This window comes from Zonotrichia albicollis, chromosome 1 (assembly GCF_047830755.1).
Source record: "Zonotrichia albicollis isolate bZonAlb1 chromosome 1, bZonAlb1.hap1, whole genome shotgun sequence".
Taxonomy (NCBI): domain Eukaryota; kingdom Metazoa; phylum Chordata; class Aves; order Passeriformes; family Passerellidae; genus Zonotrichia; species Zonotrichia albicollis.
The window spans coordinates 87,828,636-87,848,583 of record NC_133819.1 but is presented as its reverse complement, the minus strand read 5'-3'; the positions used below and the strand labels follow the sequence as shown (position 1 = coordinate 87,848,583).

Sequence of the window (19,948 nt, the reverse complement as noted above, 5' to 3'; positions counted from 1 at the left end):
TCACAATCTAAATAGAAGATCCACAGCTGTATGTCCAGAAAAAAAGCCAGTGTCTAAAGAACTGAAAATGTTAGCTGGCTATCTCTTCAAAACTAATCAAATCAAAAAAAATTTGTCAAAACTTGTAATTCCCATATTTCCCACTGATTATGAGTGTGTACTTCAGCTGAATTACAAGCTGTGAACACACATACAATTTCTTTGTCCCAAACACAGCCCTAGCATAAATGGATAAGCAAGAAAAAGGGTAAAAAAACTTCTGGCATTGAATCAAAGGTGATAAGAGTTTTTTGCATGAAATGGTCACATCTAACAGTCCAAGCTGCCAAAAGGTACTGTACGTAGAGGCCATAATTAAACAGACAGGAGCACGGTCAGCTGACCCCTTGTGTGACACTGACTTCTTGAAGCACAAATAGTCAAGGTTTTGGGTCTTCAGACACATTTAGAAAAGGGCTGGCAAAGAAACAGCACTGCCATAGCTGAGTTAGTCCTCTCTTAGTGGTTACACCCACTTAACCACACACATCTGCCCTCGGTGGGGACCACACCTCACACCAAATGCTGAGACCAGCTGTCTTATGAAGCCTCTTCAACTCACAGCCTCACTGCAGATATCAAATGCTGTAGCTCAACTGGTCTTTGGGTGCACCAATATTCTTTTTAATGTGAACTGCAACTGTAAATGCACAGTTTTACTATTTAGTAAACTCTATTGGTAATTTCCTACATTAGCATAAACTAAACCTGGGCTAAGCAGGTTACTTTCAGGGTGTACAAACCTGTAAAGCAACCAGAGGAAAAACAAGAATTAAGGGGTATTCATCTCACATTCTAAACAAATTGAAAAGGGATTTGTCTATTACAGTTTGTTGACAAAATCTGATTTTTATTTCTGTATTTCCCTGGCAATAACACTTAAAGTAAATGTTCCCTTTCAGTGAGCACATACTTAAATTGCAAATGGCAGCATCATTGGCCAAACCAGTTGGTGGGAAGGCTTGGGCTTAGCCATTGGGTAATTTTGTTGCTTTGATGGTGTTTGAAGGGTGACAGTGCCTTCAGGCCTCATGAATTTTTAGGTCTTATGGCTGCAGGCTGCATTTTAAAAATGGATAAGCAAGAAAAAGGCTAAAAAAACTTCTGGCATTGAATCAAAGGTGATAAGAGATTTTAACAGTAAAGAGAAATGTGAATGCTCAATGAAAGCATAATAGAGCGATCATTCGCAAAATGGGGTTACAGCTAATATATGCCAGCATTTTAGTGCTGGTGTCATATGTTACCAGCTGGTAATATCAACCATTTGTTCAGCTCCACAAATACAATCCAGAAGGATGCTTACTCTGAGTACTATTTTTAGTCTTGTAGAGAATGCAAGGCTATTAAGAATGGACTGTTAATATAAAAAATGTTAAGAAAAGCTTTTTTATGCCTGCTGTTAAGACCAGTAAAAGCTAAACAAGCTATGTTATTACTTTCTCATTCCAGAAAGAAAATACACAACCAGAAAGCATCTAGGTCTGTGGATTTGTGAATAGAGCTCCTCACCACAGAATCAGGACACAGGGCCAAAGAGGTCATTAGTAACTTATCTTACTGGAAGAAGAGATAGGAAAAGGAAAGAATGGGGGGTGAAGGGGGGGGAGGGAAGAAAAAAAGGCAAAACATAGAGATAGCATATGAAGCCAAAAGGTTGACTGTAGGCCAAAGCTCTTCTGAATAAAAATTCAGCTAGTCTGACCTACAGCATTTAACACAGCAGTGAATTAGTAATCATTATTATAAACACCAATTCATGCAGACACAAGATCTCTCACACTTTTTTGCAAGTTCTTGCAGTTTCCTGAAAATACTCCATCACAGACTATACATTGTGAAGGGGATTATGTGCCCTGAATTACCCTAATCTTGTTGCAAACTGAAGAAAATATTTCAGTCTTACTGAAAGCTTCAAACGTTCTTCATTCATGTAAGCTCTGAGATACTATTTTGTGGCTGCCTTTCCCTCTGTTTGGTTGAATTTTTAAAATTTTCTAAATAGAAATGGTTATCTACTGGAAGAATACAAAATAGAAATGTACATTTTTATGAGCTAAAAAAATATAGATGACTTACGAGAGGAAATCCCTTTAGGTCAAAAGGTTAATATTCAGGATTGTTTTTAATACAATGTGAGGCAGAGTCATTAATAATTTTAATAAGGAAGCACTAATTACCTAATTTTGCAAAGTGCTCCTGTTCCAGCAGCCATGGGAATGTTACAGCGAGGGTACAAAAGTCGGCAGCTCCCACTCGGCCTTAAGTAACTCTAAAGTCTCTTCAGCAAAATAAATCCATTTTCCAGCTTAGGAAGAGACAAAGTGGGAGGCAAAGCTGCCAAGAGCCATATTGCTTTTCACAGTTACAGAAACTCCCTATGTGTTATGTCTCCCTACATGACATGGCAAATTCAAAAACATGTTGATACAAGACTTTGCAAACAGACTAAACATTACTTAAGGAATCTTTATGAAACTTCTCTCAAAAATAAACATAAAATTGAGAGCTAGAACTACTAATGCTTACTTTAAGAAAGAAATTTGAGAATGACCAAGGGAAGAACTGATTAATGTTAGACTTTTAAGTTGTACAGGGGACTACCCAAATTAGAACCACAGCAGGACAGAGCAGCACACAAAGCCTGGGCAATGCACAAGGACTTTCTAAATACACTCTCCTCTTCCAGATGACCTCTGCAGCTTTTACACTGTGCTTCTGTCTTTCTCCAACCTGCAGCTTCTCATCCTCATCTGAGTTACACCTTGCCTGGAAGTGACTTGCAGAGCCCAGGTGTAGATCAAGGCAAGGTGGGTGAGCCCTGAGCATCAGCACTGCACGTGGCATGTTCAGCCAGCAGCACTCTGCAGTCTGAAACCACAAACAGTTCATGCTTCTGTTTAAACATATGCGTTCTGATGAAGTCCCCAAAGCTGCAATCAAGAATATTGCTTACACAGTAGTTTGACAAGCAGCTAGGCCAGTGTAAGCCACCACTGCTTCCCAAACTGTAAATCATCAAGTATTTCCTAAGGCCATTTTTCCTCTTAAAATCTCAGCAATAAAGTTGAGTCTTTTGCTCTGGGCCACTATTATCAGCTACCAAGCTATCTGTCCCTCATTATGTTACTCAGAGTGAGAGATGTGCTTGGCAGTTACCACAAGGAAAAGTTTCTGGTCTGAGAGCCCAGAAGTGCATACAGAAAGGACAGAAAGCCAAGGAAAGAGGAGCAGTTCTTGGGAGAGCAGCAGCTTTGCAGGCTGTACAGCAGGTTGTGTTTCATAGGCTTTTGTTTTACCTTCATGCTTAACAGCTGGAGGAAGGGAACTGCAGAGCACAAATTAGTGATAAATGGCTAACAAAAAAAAAAAAAAAAAGGAACCTGCCAAGAAGCTTCATCCGGCAGCATCTCCCTGGTGTTGTCAATTACTGAAACCTGGTGTTTTTTTTGGTTTGTTTTGATTTGCTTTAAAGAAAGAAATTTGAAAGAAAGGACCAGATTTCCAGCAAATCACTATTTCAGGCACCTGGAAAGGGAATAAAACTCAAAAGAAGAGTATCTGCAGACTTTTGCTGCACTTTATGCTTACGCTTCAGGTATGGTGTTTAAGTGTCAGAGGAGAAAAAAAACCACCTATAATTGAGGCATGCCAATCTCACTGTCTGTGATCTGTTTTAGAAATAAATGTTTGAAGATACATTTCCTTTAAAACATACAGAAGAACATGGAAATGAACACTAAATATTCAAGGCCCTGCATCATGGGAGCCCAAGGTAATGTACTGCTGTAGATCACAAAGCAAGTGAGATGGAAAACATATTAAAGAATGTGAAATATATTTAATATCTCTTAAGCCTATTTGCTAACGCTCTGGAAAAGCTGGAGATGCTTCAAACAGGAATAAGCTGCAAACACCATAGCAGGCCTTTACCAGGCTTGCAAATTTGGAAGAACTTCTGAGGGACCAGCCAGAGGTGGAGAATAAGTTCACAGAGACTGGCCAAGAGCCTCAAGAAGGAGGTTTGCAAGCTGAACTTTCTGGCATTTGATTTAACAGATAGAGGTGAGACCCTGAACCCCAGCTCCTTTGGCAGGAGTGCCCCGAGAAGGCTTTCTGAGCTAGGCTGACTGTACTACTGCTTGATTGTCCAGCCCAGGGGGAACCAACTCCTGGCAAATGCATCAGAAGAAACCCACCCTGCAAAACACACCAGCAGGATATTTTTCTGGTGGTGGAATGAATTAAAGCTGGTGCTGAATTTAGGAGCTCTTGCCTTAGAAGTTACACTCCTTCATGATCTCCTCGAAGGATAGCCATGATCACCAGTGCAAACACTTCACCACCAAAAGGACACTATGAGGGGGTGTGAAGCTTTGCAAGTAACAAGTTTGATGTCCTGTAGCAGATTCCAGGCTGCAGTTTTAATTGGAGTGACTGTCTTAGATTCCGAGTCTCACAAAGCAGTCTGGCTAGACAGAAATATCCTAGGTGTGACCATAAGGCATGGAAATGCAGACTAGTCCTACAACACATTCTGCCTTCAGTCAAGGGGTCAACTTGGAGAGACAGAAAAATGCTTTTCCTCCTGATGTGTCTCAGTCATGCATTGCTCTTCCCCTTTGTTATTAAAATTTATGAGGTTATGAGATTCATTTTAAAATTTTTTTATTAACTGAGGAGAAAGAGTTAATTGTGATTTAAGTTGTGAAGAATGGGAGCAGTGTATTTATGGAGCAAAGCACTCTTTGGCATTAGAAAACAGGCAGACTGGGTTATACTTATGCATTAGGAGCGACTTTCACAAGCAGAGAGATACAAGAGAACTGACACACACCTTCTTCTCTCCCAATGAAGGGCTGAACAGAAAGTGCCCTGCAATTTGCCCTCCTTCAGCAGGATTCCCATGGCTGCAATATTCACTTCACAAACATGGCTCTCCACAGGGGACCCAGGGAAATGAGAGAGAACAACAGCATGGCAAGAAGTTGCCAAAAGGGTGCAGCTGTATTTAGAAACAGTAAAGTAAGCCCTTTCTTCTGCTGTACAATCAGAAATATATAGATGATGTGGATTTCAAAGAACAAAATCCAGCTACTTTTGCACTGACTTATACTGCTCTTATGATTCTCTACTGATCTCAGCCAAAGAAGGTTTTAAAAGTATGAATGTCAAAATGTCAACCACGCTGCTTCTTTCCACCTAAGTTGTGGCTCTTGTTTACATAAGCAATATGCAGCTAAGGGTTTGAAAGGCCTGTCAGGGCAACTGAATGGAGCATGAATCACTGTGCTGGGCACTGCTCTAAATGCTGCTCCTTCCTTCCTCCTCATTCTCAAAGGTCAGATAAACGGTATCAGGACCTGCATCTGAAGCTCTTCCCGGCATGATAAAAGACAGGAATCTTTCTTGGAAGGCTTTGCATAACTGAAGCACAAGCTGAAACTAGAAAACACACCTTAGAGCTAACCATAGATATGCATCTGCTTCTTATCAAATGTCTTCCTCTCCCCCCCACTCACATCTTTTAACTTTTTTTGGGTGTTTGAATCCATGCAAATTTTTACCATCAGGAGGTAGGAAATAGTGTTTACATAATCTGAGGCACACACCATTCATAGAAAACTGAAAACCTCCACAATACTTTCCATTTACTAATTAATGCCAAGCATTGCATCATGCACTACATGGCTTACTCTCCAATAAGCAAATTCCATCCGTCAGTCTCTACATGGGCACTTCTTCAGTGCATATCTTTCAGGACAATGAAATTAAGGAAGGCTTCTGCCCTTCTTCAAAGCAGTCAGTACTTTAGAGCTTGCACAAGTATACATCTGCAGTGGCTGCACTCTCAAAAGAACCAGAGAATGCAAAATGGCATCTGAAACTGTAAACTTAATTATCTTTAAAGAAATAACTGCATCTATTCTGCAGACAACACACAGCCGTGTTGTACACACATTTTTCATGCTTCTTAGAGACACATATACAGGAAGCATCAGGCTGTAACATCACTCAAATATAAAAATGCAGGAACCCTTGTGAGTTCATGAACTACCATGAACAGCAAGCTGCAAATTTAAACAAGAATACAGAGATTTTTATCATGTGGAAAGCAGCAAACATAACCTGGAGGAAAGACAGAGATGCAATGCCGAGCACTGTGTTCAGTCACTTACAACATGTAAGAGGCAGCTGGTAGTTGAAGGTAGAGATCTTAAGAGTTTCAGAGAAAAAAGAAAGATGAGGTGCGTTGGCTGGAAGATGCTGCTAGAAAAACTGGCTTCAAAATATAAAATATTTTCCTAGCAGTGATAAGAAATATTGGAATATTTTCAGGAGAAATCATGTGCTGCCACTTGAAAACACATGAGAGTACAGGGGTCTTTCATTTAGCTTCTGTGAGACCCATTATAGGTCACAACAGATGATTGCAGAGCTCCCCTCTGGCCTGACTCTCCATGAATCTGCAAATTTTACAGCTTCATCCTGTGGGGCCAAGGCATTTTGGCTCCAAACCAGCAAGGCACTTACGCAGATGCCGAAATGAAAGCTGGCTTTCCTCACTGGAGCACGGCCAGCACCATCAGCCTCTTGCAGGACAAGCCTAACCATCTTTAGCCATCTCAGCGTTTGACCACTTTGGGGTTTCTTTGCCACAGTAGCAATCAGAAGCTTACAAGAGCAGGAGCTTGAAAACCTTAAACTTCCAAACCACCGGGATACTTTTAACTCTTGCTTATCTTGCATCAATTTTGCTGAGGTAAACAGGGGTGAATATGCTGGTGTAGAGGTTTTTATTGTGGTTGCACTTGGCAATAATTTAATTGAGATCAGAAAAGACAAATCGAGGCAAGGTACTCCAGGAAGATGAGCAAATGAAAAACAATGCCTTTCTCCAAAGAGAAACTTAATCTAATTACTCACTTGAAAAAAAGGATTAAATCAATATGTCATGGCTACAAATACATGCATGCTGGAAGAACCTAACTTGAACCATTCTGAGTAGTAGTCTGGAAAGGATGTGAGGCATTAGGAAGGTTCAAACATATATAGATACACAAACACACATACTTTTACAGAAATATGCCAAAGAGTCATTAGTAAAAATTAACTGGAATACAGAACAAGAGTCCTGTACAGAGCTGTTTTAAAGAACAAGAGTCCTGTAAAAAACCTTAAGTTGAGAAAACAGGATGGAAGATGCACTTTTTATGAATTACAGGCCAATTTGGAAACAAACAATCCAAACCTCATCTGACCTAACTGGATATTATTTACATTATTGTATCATATTATTGAATTAAATTAATCAAAAGCTTTTACCTTTCCTTCTTAAAATCAGCATGATATCCTTTGAAGCTGTCATTTACTCTCAGGCTGTAACAGATAGTTAATCGCTTGTGGTCCAAGCCTCTTGCCAAGAATTTCTTTCAAGTATCCATAACATTTTCCTATTTTTTTTCTTCCTCTAGTACCTTACATAATTCAAAAGAGTATTTTGATTGTTCGAAGCATTTTTTTTTGCTGGTTTGGGTTTGTCCCCCTTTAAATTTTTTTCTTAAAGCAAGCTGATAACTGTTTGGTTATTAGGAGTTTTCTTTAGCTACAGTAATAAATGTTTTGCTTTTGATGAAATACAATGAGATATATCACATATTTTGAAGAAAGGACAAAATTATGGCCTAGGAAATTCTGAGCTAAGCACATTTCCAAGATTTTGCAGTTGATTTAATAGGATAGAAGTGAAAATAGATCTATCTGAATTTATTTTTAAAAATGGAAAGAGAGAAAATTTTAATTCACCTTTTAATACTTAGAACAGCTTATGTGCAAAGCAACTCTGCTTTATCCATTTAAGTAGAAGAAACAGAAGTGGGATGGAAATACAGACAACCTTTAACACAAAGTCAGACAAAAAGGCTTGAGAACGAGTGGGAAATGAACATATTTAGATTTTTTTTCCATTTTTCCCCAATGTTAAAGAAAAACTGGCTAGAAGTTATTTCCAATACTCATTCAGAACAGCTTACATTTATCTCCTTCATTCTGTCTGCAAAAGGAACTGTTGTCAAAACACTGATTAATTTACAAACCTGTCAGATTTGGTCTCCTGAGGTGGTGACAGAGTTGTCCCATAACGAGTAGTGGGCGTTGTAGGGGCACTCACACCAGCGTAAGGTCGTGGAGAAGAGTAAGAGCTGCTGCCATAGCTATTGTATCTGAAGAAATGGGAAAAAAAGAAGGAGAAAGGGAGAGACAGAAAAACTCCATCAGCAAACCGGCATGCAACAATAAATCCTCTTGTTTACGGGGTGGTAATGACTCCATACGCCAGAATTTTTCAAACAGTCACCTTCTGAAAATGTTACTCTATTTCCAAATATGCAAACAATCAGGTACTCTTAATATCAACCATGGCATGAACATACATGATGAATCAGTGAACTATTGGCAAGGGAAATAATGAGAGATTTGAATGGTCCTCCCAAGTGACAACTCAGAACAGGAATACTTGAATACTGCTCAGTTACTCAGAATTATTAGCTGTTTTGGGAGTGATATCCAGCCATTATAAAAGGGATCAAACCAGCCCAAGACAGCAGTATTCATATCTACTAAAATTAAGGAAAATGGCAGCACTCCTGAGACATGATCTGAACATGGGCATCCATGACTTGCAAATGCTTGCAATTTAAATAGAAAAGCAACCACATTATTTTCAATTAAAGCCAGCAGTATTTTCTTCCCCCTCCCCCAACATAAGTAATAGCTTATGTGCCATTTCTTACAATGCCTGTAAAAAATCATCACCATGGTTAAAAAGACATGTCTCCGGAAGCACGGCTTTAGAAATTTCTATCAGCCCTTTTCTCCATTAAAAAACCCCATAAACTCGCTTCACTTCAATGTGAGCTTGCTGATCAAAGAGAAATTGTTTCCAGGACTCCTGGAATGGCCACCTCCCCAGAGTCCTTTCTATCAATGTTTTCATCCTGCCTCCTGTACTGAATAGAAAAGGCAGTCGTGTTGCTTTGCTGTGCCTTTTAACCATTGTACTTAAACAGCATGTCAAAAAAAGATTCTTGATTTGGGAAAATGTTAATATTTCTCTCTTTAATATTGTTCACAGAAAATGCCATTTTCCCACATGGAAAGCATATGGTGCTCTGAAGACCAGTACTCAGCAAGGTCAACTCATCCAAATTGCAAAATTCATTTCAGGAAATAGAGCGACATCATTCTCCTTATACTTCACAAGGTATAATATATCCTCCTTCACCATATCTTTTCTCTGATGCTTCTTCCCTCGCACACATCAGCACTAAGTAATTTCACTCAGCAATTTTATTTGAAAAGCCTGGTTGGTTTCCTTCAGCTCCACTTAGCACACTCATCTAGCGATGCAAAATTTCATCCAAAGTTTCAAGTTTTTCCTTAGGGTTCCTGCCAAGGCCCATGTTAAAACCAGAGCAGATTTCAGCTAGGTGCTTTTATAATGGAAGGGATCGTGCTTTAGAGAACATATCCTCTGGAACAGCATTTCCAGGTTAATGCTTTAGAAAACACCCCCCATTCCTCCTCTGTTTTTGAGAGACTATACTGACAAGCAACAGGGAAATAATTTTGGAAAAAACTCTAACATGCATGTTTCTGAGCCACAAAAGGAATTTTGCAGGAAATAATTGCTGTCCAGGTCTTCTTGTCCTAGAAGAAAACTAACAAGGAACTGGAGATCAGTGGTCACTGGAGACCATGTAAGTGGACAGTGTGGAGCTTCTCTGGCAGCAGACCTAGCTTGGGTCTTCTCTCTGACAGGCTCAGTCCAGGAAATGTTCTGACTGTGCCTGTACTGACTTACAGATGAGTAAACTCCACTGTCCTGATAAGAACTCAGCGCTGATTTGGTATGATCTGACAGAAACCTCCATTTCCATTTTCATCAACTGCAAGGAGACCTTCTTATCAACCACTGCATGCGCTTCTCTTCTCCTTTGCTCCATGAAAAAGCTGACATAGAGCAGAGCCCTTTTTCAGACCAAGGGTTTTCAATTAGTCCAAAGAAAACTCTCATGTAAATGGAGGGAATGTACCTCCTATGGAGTCAGACCAACAACGATTAAAAAAATCAAATTCAGAGGGACTGGTCTGGACACAACATCCTACCAAATTTAGAGGAACATTGAGTTGCTGTAATAGGAGCAAGGCAAGACCAGAATACCAGGTTAAGTCTGTATGCTGTACTCAAAGTTTATCTTTCTAACCTTCCTCTGGTACTGGCTATTGCTTCCATTTTCCCTTCTTGTCTTATGTACTAGTGTGGATGCAATAGTCTTATCCAGCAGCATTCACCCTCAAGACATTTTCCTCTTTTACGGGCATATTATTGAATAAATTGTGCAGGCTTTGCCCTCCTTTTCCTCCAGATAAACCTGGAAGAATCTCCATCCTCACCCCCACCCCTGAACCTCTGTACTAAACGAAAGCAGAAAAGATGGTCAGAGGAAAAAAAATCACTGCAGAAATACTAAATATTTCAGGAACAGGAGGTATTTCGGAATCTACTCTCTGAAGTTTAACAGCAGCAGCAATGGGAGACCAATAAAAGAGTGTGAGAGGTCTAATGGAAAAACGCACCTATGAAGGAAAATGTAAATTTAGAGGAATTACAGTGTTCAAGTTGCAGGTAAAGGAAAAATATGTGAACTAAGTCACTTGTCAACAACTACTTGGATTTATAGACTTTTCAGAAAAATGAAAAAGGGACAAAACACACCCACTTATTAGGAGAGAAAGATCAAAAATTAAAAGGATCAAAAGAAGCAAAACATTTGTTCACATGCAGAAACTCAGAAGGACTGCTGGAGAGAGGAAGAAGTAAATACGCATGCAATATAAATGTACATTTTCAGCACCTAATTCAAACAACACTGACAACGGTAAGAGACAGCAAAAAATCATCAACCTCTTCAAGGTGATTCTCTGTCATTGTTTTTAGTGCTACTTACTGTCAATTTCTTTCACTTGAAAACAGATGAGACAAAACAATATTTTCCTGTTTTATTTTAGAGGGGTGGGATGGGGAAATTAAAGTTAAAAACTAAGATAAACACATGAGGAACAAATAAATTCAACAGATGTTGTGGAGATAAAACTGTCTATTCTGAGTGCTATGTTATCTTTATAGGTCTCTTATTACAAGCATGAGCTGAAATTGCACGAGATGGACATGCACTGTAACCAGACAACAAATTTAGGATTTGGCAGTTCAGCCTTTGAAGCCAGGACTTCACTCGTGAATTTCAAGTGCTGATCTGACCTCTCTTGATTTTATAGCAGAAGAGCTCCATTAATTTTCATGAAAACATTTCTGCAGATTACATTGTTGTAAATGAGAGCAAAATGGTGCTCCTTTCTTGGAAACCATGGGTTATTTACCCACTCCTTTATAGAGGAGGCCAGGATATTTATCAACTACAGACCTGGAAGAAGAGTAATGATGTCAGCAAAGGCAAGGGGAAAATATCAAATCAAAATACAGGCTTACATGACTAAAATTAGAAATAGTATGTTCTGGAAATAATACAACACATAGAGTAGCATTATTAGCACTGTAAAATTCTTGAAAGGTTTTATTAATTTATCTAAAAATTATTGTTAGCTATATAAAATCTACCTGTTTTCCCTCATCATTTCTGCTTCCTTCTCTTTCACAGATGCTGGAGAGTCTTCAAAGTCATACGAGAAGAGGTGAAAAGGAGTGTGTGGTACATATGGCAATTTCTCCACTGTTGGAGATGCCTTTGGAGTAATGGATGCTGAGGAATTTTGGGGAGAGCTCAGCAATGCTGTTGCAGGTGAAGATGGTGATGAAAGGACAGAATTATGATGAGAGACAGATGAGTCAGGCACAGAAGAGGAGTTGCTAGAAAAGCTCTTTGCTCTAGAGCAGGTGAGAGGCCTCTCAGCTGGAGAAATGGCACTGGAGACAGCTGAAGAGTCAGAACACTGTGAAAAGCTTTCCTTCACAGCCTTATGCACATCTGGAACCTCACTGCAGGAGGAAAAAATCATTAGAAAGGGAAGCAGAGAGAAAAATGGGGCGAGGGGAGATCACAGATAGTATCGCTTTCAGGGAAAAAAAAAACAAAGAAGAGTCAAACAAAAGTTTCCACAATTTAGACAATCATCACATCTTTTTAAATAAAGAGAACTCACATCTTTGTATCCCAGTGGGATTCTTCTTGTGGCTGGAAATACTGGGGAAAAGAAACAACTCATTCTAAAGGAAAAGAGGGGATTTAACTTATAGTCTTCAGAACTAATTTTCATGAGCCTTTTCACATCTATTTTTGGAACAATCTTCATATATTTTAAGTTAGATTGTAAACATTGTCAGAGCAGTACAAAGCAGACTGAGCACACTGGAAAACACTCCATGGAGTACAGATGGTTCAAGATACAATCTTCAGAACTGCTTCTCCAAGTCCAGCTATCTTATATAGATATCTCTACTGTCTGATATCTGGCTATCATCCTCCCTGGGAATCTGATCTTTTTACTAAAATTGTTCATCCAACAAAGATGAAAATAAAAAAAACCTAACACTGTTCTGTAAAAAATCAAGTTTAAAATAATTTCAAAAGCAACACTTTAACAAATATTTTTCTAGGTATGAAGGCACTAATTGCTGGTTTCTCTTATTTTCAGCATTCCATGCTGGTCTTTCATAGAGACTTGCAGAGTTTGCATCAAAGAAAAGAGAAAACACATCTGCTTTGCTCTCCTGAAGGCAGATGTTGGTGAGTGACAGAAGGCACAAAGCAGGTGAGAAGCCATGGGATCTGCACTCCACGGTGTCTGTTTTCACTAGGAACTCCAGCACAAACAGTGTGCATCGGCTTTGGGCTGGATCATTGGCGTGGCTGATTTCATTCTCCCAAGAGCACTTCTGCAATCCCCCAGCCGGCATGGAAGGCCCAGTTCTTATTTGAGGACTGTGGACTTGGCACAGCATAGGCAACAAAACTAAAATTTATGTTAGATATGTTGGGATCTTATGCACTTAAATCATCAGGTGTATACCAGGTAATTGTTCTCTCAATGGAAAATCTGGAAACCTTCATCTATCACACCTGCTGTGCTTGACAGGAGACACTGAAGCCAGGCCAGTCCTACCTGTCAGCATCCAACACAAATAGCCACGTTACAGATAATTTTTTTAATGCTACAGAGACAGTGAAAAAAAGGTTCTTAGGAAAGTCATGGGAATATCACCTAGTTATCTTAAAGAGATAATTATCTTAAAAAGACCAATGACCTAAAAACATATTATGCTCTTCACATTTCTTAATGAGGCTCTTCCTCACTTTTTAAAGCAATATTTTAGTATACTCATGAGATTCACCAGTAACTTGTGTCTTAAATTTGACTTTTAAGAATCAGATTTGAGGAAATTGTCACTTAATTTTGAAGTTTCAGGCAGCTATTGGCAAGATTTGCAGACTGGAAGATAATAATAACAAAAGTACAGTATTTTCTTTGGAATTCACACATTAAACAGTTTCCTTTCTTCCTTCTGTGCTGTACAGTGTCTGCATGAATGTGGTTTATGTAAAAAAAATAAAATTCCAATCTCATTTGCTGAGTTGCAAAGCCAAACAATTTAACCTAAATCAAATGGCTGTCCAGAATAAAGAATATATTTTCTTGCTTTCAGTTTATTAGGATCAAGTTACCAAATGCCAAATACATATATATATATATATATATATATATATAAAATATACACATGTATATCAGTTTTGCCTCAAAGTAGTTCTTTGCTATTAAAACATGAACAAAACTTATATGGAATCTAAGACAGCATTCAAAAAATTTCAATTTACTGCATAGCAACAGATATTCCTAATAAGGTAATATTATGAAGACAGGGAGGAAAACCTAAGAACCCAAACAACATCCTCAGTTAAGCATTGTGGTGTTTCATCACTGCCTTAACTAAGAAGTTAAACCAAACCATGCTAAAGTTATGCTTTTCACTAAAGCTTTTAGGATTTGTGAGTATTACCTAAAGGGAGTGAGTGCAGACAGTTCATAGTGCACTGAACCTACATAACTGAGTGTTTCTGTTAGCACTGCCACCCCCCAGCCCCTTCCCCAAAGCTTTAAAATGCAAAAATATTTCTGTGGGGAGTGGCTTTAACAGGTGATCAAGGAATGTGAGTGAAAAGGTGGATGCTGCTGCACACTGTGCTGGTGAGTTCATGCCAGAGCCTGAAGAAAAGGTGGAGGGAAAATGCTGAATCCTGGTACCTGGCTTTGACCTGCCTATTGGCCTCTTCCTCCCCCTCATCCTCAGTATTGGGCTCTGTGACTGGCTGTTCTTCTTCTTCCTCTTCATACTCGTCCTCTCTGAGGTCAGACCAAGGAAAGAGGCATGCAGTGGGATGGAAAGAAAGAAGGTGGAAGAGAAAACAACATGAGCCCCAGGAAAAGAAATGCAATGAAGTTAGAAATGGAAGGAAGAACCTGATGAAGTTATGGGCCTCTTTTGTTAGTCCACCTAAAACTTCCTGCTAAGTATGTGTTTGCATAAGTATGTGTTTGTTTATACTGATATAAAACTGTTATCTTCTCCCCTATTAACATTTTTACTATTATTTTAAGATTCAAAGCTGCCATTGATTTTTCTTGAGCCTTACTTTCCACTTGCAGCTGCCCTACCTGCAGAGGCATTAATGGAAAGCATTCATGGCAATAGCAATGTTCAACTCATTAGTCATTAAGTTGTGCCTTTTTGGCCTAAAGGACAGTACACGCTGTGCTGGTATGGGACAGCTGGCACTGGACATCACACTTCCTAAATTAAACCAAATAAAACATTCCTGCTAAGTAACCAATAGCTCAACTGGAAAAGAGAACAGGGTGAACCACTGAGTTAGAAATAACAGAGACCAAATCAGTTCAGGACTATTAGCAAATAGCAATATTAAGTTATCAGATGCCAGTACATGAATTATTTCAGTAGAGTCATTACTATGGTCAAAGCAGGCTTCAGTTCAGCAGTAATTCTGGCAGAAGAGAAGTGTAAGTCATGCATAAAGCCTCCACAACCTACAAACCACATAAGTAAAATAGGAAAACAATATTACACAAAATGGAAAAGCTACACTGTCTGCCTCCCATCCCTCGTATCTATGCTTTTCACCTTCCCAAATCAACAGACTCACAAAAGATATATTTGCAGTTTATACAGTTCTCCACTTGATTTAAAAATGTATACACCATTAGGTTATGCTCCATTCAAAAAAAAAAAAAAATCAATCAGTAATGAAGTTTGTAAGACACTTATATTCCTTGCATTTTCCTGAAAGCTTGTTTTCTTGTCTCTGATTCTGAAGGGATGCTCTATGGCTTTTTCCATTTAGAATTAGTTTCCATGTTATAAGAATAATGAATATTTACAGTGTGAGATCACGAACTCATTGAGTGCAATGCAAAGTGTCAATCTAAAATTTCTTGCATTTATGTGGAGTTACAGAATAACCAGGCAAATGGCAGCGCCTGGAACTTTTCCAATACTCTGGCAAACATTTACAGAGTGAACAATTTCAACCATTCCAAAAGTGGCTTAGAGACATAACCATCTCAGTTGTCATCTCATCATCAACCTGTCCTGCCCACAAATATGCACCTCCCTTACATTGACACCTCTCAACTTTCACACATTTACTCATTTACTGGAAAAAAGAAAAGAAAGAGTTGCTCCAGGGAGCATTCATATAATCCCTTCTTACTAGCTCAAGCTCTGCTATTTCCTATGAAGGGAAACCTCTGTATCTGCTTGTCCTACAGCACTCAGATTTAAGAAATAACTCATGAAGCTCTATAGGGTCGTGCTTGTCAGTTTAGAGTACAATGCATCCTGTAATGCTGGCAGCACAGCTATTGCTTATATCAACAAGAGTGTCCCCATTATTGCTGTGTTTAAAGCTCTCACCAGGATTCCACATTGATGATGTCAAAATTTCTCCTCTCCTCAATTGTCTCAAAATATCAAAAATCATTTGTGAAATACTCATTTGATATGGAGTATCTAATTAATTTGAAAGAGTTCTTTGATAATTTATTCCACCTTATGAGGGCATGGTGAAAACAACAGGAGTTTACACAGCACCGATAAAGGAGCTGAAAAAAATTTTAGAGATTCCAGAGTGATAATTCTTCTGTCATGCCAATAACTCCTTCCTCAAAGGGTCCTTGAGGTCTCGGTCAAACTCTCAGAAGAAGCTTTGATTGTAAAGCTCTTTTTTTCAAGTGCAGGAGTGCAGGAACTACATGGCAAGTGGTTGGAAAAGCCAGAAGAAGGATCTGGCTCTGTGTGACTTGGTAGCCGAGATGATCGGTGTGCACAGAGGCAGGCACACCCTCCAGTCTGGGGAGACAATGTGGTCAAGGAAAACTTGCGCAAAGGAAATGAGTGATGGCATAGCAGAGATACTCAACACTCTTTTAGCAACTAAACTCAGTTTCAGAGTCCTTGGGTATCCCCAGAAGGGGGCTCAGATACAGATCAGAGAACAGGGGTAAACTCACAGGCAGGAATGATGTGTGTTCTCCTTTTAAACACAGCAGCAGTGGCAGTCATTTCAGTCTTGTCAGAGGATAGATATTCTGTCCAACAAAACAGGTAGTACCTGCTAACTAAATCTTTCCTAAGGGTAGAAAAGGAACATTTTCTTGTGAATATTTATTAAAATGGGAAAACACTAACTGGAGTCAGGTGCTCAAACACAACAGCAGACAGGTTTGTGAACTCATCTGAACTGTTCAGAGTTATGTGCTCATTTTTGTATGCAGTGGAGAAGGGATGGTGTGGAAAAGCTCATTGTACCTCTCACATACAGATACAAATTTGGAGTCAATGCAGTAGTGGAATTAAATTAAGAGAAAAGGACTCATAGGGAGGTTTCCAATTAAATGAGGTTCAGAAGCCAGCATGGTATTTAGTAGTGCAGAGGAATCTATCCCATTTACAAAAGGAAAATATTTATCCAGTGGCAGGGAAGAAGGTCTTCAGCTAATGTAGAAGGATCAGATATATTCAGCTAACCTTAAGACTAACTGTTCCTGGGTAACTTCAGTTCCATGATAAAAGCCATCAGGTTAGAAATATTTAAACAAAAGCTTTATAGCACTGAAAACAAATTTCAAAACAACCACTCTGTTTAAAATGCAATCTTTAAAATGCATTACTGCTACAAGCTAAAAAAACTAAACAAATAAAACAAAACCCCACCCCCCACTAATCTTTAGAAAGTATATCATTGGTCATGGCAACTAACAAACATCTTCTTGAGCACAGGTTTTGCTCATTTAGTTTTAGTCATTTCATTTTAGTCATTTCAACTAAAATTTGACATTACAGTATTTTTAGCCCCTAAAAATAATGTGCATATTAAAAAAGACTATGAAAGTGCAGTTTATGGAGAGTGAACCATTAGACAGACAAATAAAATCTTGACAGAGGATTTAGAACTAAAGGATTAACTTCTCTCCTTTTTAGAATGGAAACTTGCCCAGCTGATATTAAATATCTATTCAAAGCTGCAAAGAGAAAAGCAGTAATAAATGCAGACTGATGAAAGGCAATTATAAGAAATGGACTCTTCTACAAGTTTAGCTGAAGGCAGGGGCAGAGTCCTTGAGATGCCAGACCTTGCACCTCACACACACCTAACCTGGTCACAGTTGGATGATTTTAAATGTAAGAGCACTCTGAAGACAATGGCTCTTAGTCCACAAGAACTCAAAGAACGAAACCTTGCTCTCTATCACACTGGACTCTGGAGCTGAGCAATGTGTACAACGTTTTGTGTAGTCTCTGTGTTCTCCAGGCTCTCCCCAATCTCCTTGCAGAGTTTTGATGAAGGCAGCTTGAAAGAACTTAGGATTTCTTTCTAGCTTGTAGCCCAGAAACACAAGTTTCTCACTACTTGCCTCCAAAAAAATTCCAAAGGTAGAGCTAAAAGCAAAATCAAAGGCTGTCCTAAAGGAACAAAAAATGCCCCAAAAAACAAGCAACCGCAACCAAACCAAACCAAAACCCACACCAACAAATAAACAACCCCAACCAAACCGAACAAAAACCCACACCAACAAACAAGCATGAGCACAGAAACACATTCTGCTTTGCTCAGTATCAAAGGAAATTTTGAAAAGGTAAGATACGCTCCAAATAATTTTAATTCAGGATTAATTTAACCAGTAATGAACCCGAATATAGAACAATGGAAAAAATTATCATCTTGGCACAATTAGGCTACCAAGGCTTTGGTCAACACATAAAATGCACATAGAAGCTAACTCATGAGATCTAGTAGATGATCTTTAAGTCCCTTCCAACACCAACCACTCTATGATTCTGTGACCAGGCCTACAAGACACATTCAGTGAAATAAGACCACCATTACCCATTTCACAATATTATTTAAAATTGCATACTCCAGCTGATGTCACAAACTTTCCTTTCAAGGTTGTTTTCCACCCTCTCTCCTGAAAACCTCTGACCTCTTTTACCTCGTGCACAGCTGCATCCCTGAACTCCAAATGAACAAAGAAAAACTGAAAAATGTCCCATCAAGGAAAGATATAAGTCACAGTGGATGTAATTTTATTTTCTCTTGCCATTGCTTGCCATTTTCATCAATTTATGAGTTCAATTCCACTTTTATAGCTTAGATGGCACAATTCATAGCCAAATTCCTAAATCCTTGCAAAATAAACAAATGCTTTGGTACACTTCTGTTGCTTCTTCCTTTCTTCTATCCTAGCTGCCAAAACAGATTCAACTAGTCCTTTAGGTGAAAGCTAAAAGTGGTAATAATTCAAATTCAACATTTATAAGTCTGTATAAAGATATAGCAATACACTTTCCTCCTCCATTAAAAATAAAACTAAAGAAACCACCTATTAACCCCACTACTTATTTCTATTCCACTGCAGTTGGTAGAATTATCTGAAGATGAAATTAGATAAAATTATATGGATAACAATGTACTTACAAAGCCTCAAAATTTGACCTTTTGCATACAGGAAGACTAAGGTGACTAATTACAAAGGTCAAAAGAAAAAGGATCCTGGTATTTCTGCCCTAGATAAAGAAAACAGTTCAGACAAAAAGGTGAGGAAATGTCAAATACCGTGAAGTACATGCACTCACTATGCCTTCATAGCTGTCTTTTATCTTTAGGTTCCTGTTACGTTTTTATCCCTCAATTATGATCAGCAACAGCTTTTATGATCAGCAACCTAAATAATACATAGGCAATGCCTCCAGACTTAACTGCTGCAGTTGGTTTATATAGGACGCATCAAAGCAGAGCAAGACAGCAGAACATTGCATAAGATACTGGCAAGGCTTTGCAAAGACTTCAAGAGTCCCAACTCTCTGATCATTGAACAGCATTGCTGTTTTTACATTTCTAAGAACAGAGAGGTAAAGAAACAGAATAATGATGCAGATAGATTTTTGGAGCAATATATACTGAAACATATACGGAAAGAGAGAAGAAATGTTATTTTCAGAGCTTGGAAGTGCATACTGGTTAACAGTTGAAGGACACTGTTATCGACCCTTCAAAGGGAAATGGCATCCTACCAAGCTGCTGTCTTTTCCCTCTGTCCCCCACCATTGCATCCTATGTGTAAAAAAGCCTTTCCTGTTCTCAGAGGATCATGTTTACAAACACTAGGAAAACACTGGAGAGGAGAACTCTCTAAGGCATGTACACTCCAGTGCATAAGACACTACCATAGAGATCCAGAGAAATGCAATTCACTCCCTTGTCTGGCATTGCATTTCCTCAGGTAGTTCATGAAAGATAAACACACAGTGGGAAAAAAC

At 38.9% G+C, this 19,948-nt stretch overlaps 1 protein-coding gene across 12 annotated transcripts in view; it reads right to left on the bottom strand.

The window, feature by feature from the left end:
• Nucleotides 1-19,948, bottom strand: part of FHOD3 (formin homology 2 domain containing 3) — a 374,194-nt gene that overhangs the window by 83,387 nt on the left and 270,859 nt on the right. For 9 of the 12 annotated variants that reach the window (XM_074546351.1, XM_074546345.1, XM_074546323.1 and 6 more), the window contains 3 exons: nt 14,356-14,454; nt 11,717-12,094; nt 8,136-8,261 (listed from right to left, as the gene is read on the bottom strand). In XM_074546351.1, coding sequence (XP_074402452.1) covers nt 8,136-8,261; nt 11,717-12,094; nt 14,356-14,454 — 603 coding nt within the window. The remainder of the gene's footprint in view (nt 1-8,135; nt 8,262-11,716; nt 12,095-14,355; nt 14,455-19,948) is intronic. The other 3 variants (XM_014264294.3, XM_005482966.4, XM_005482965.4) reach the window with 1 other exon arrangement.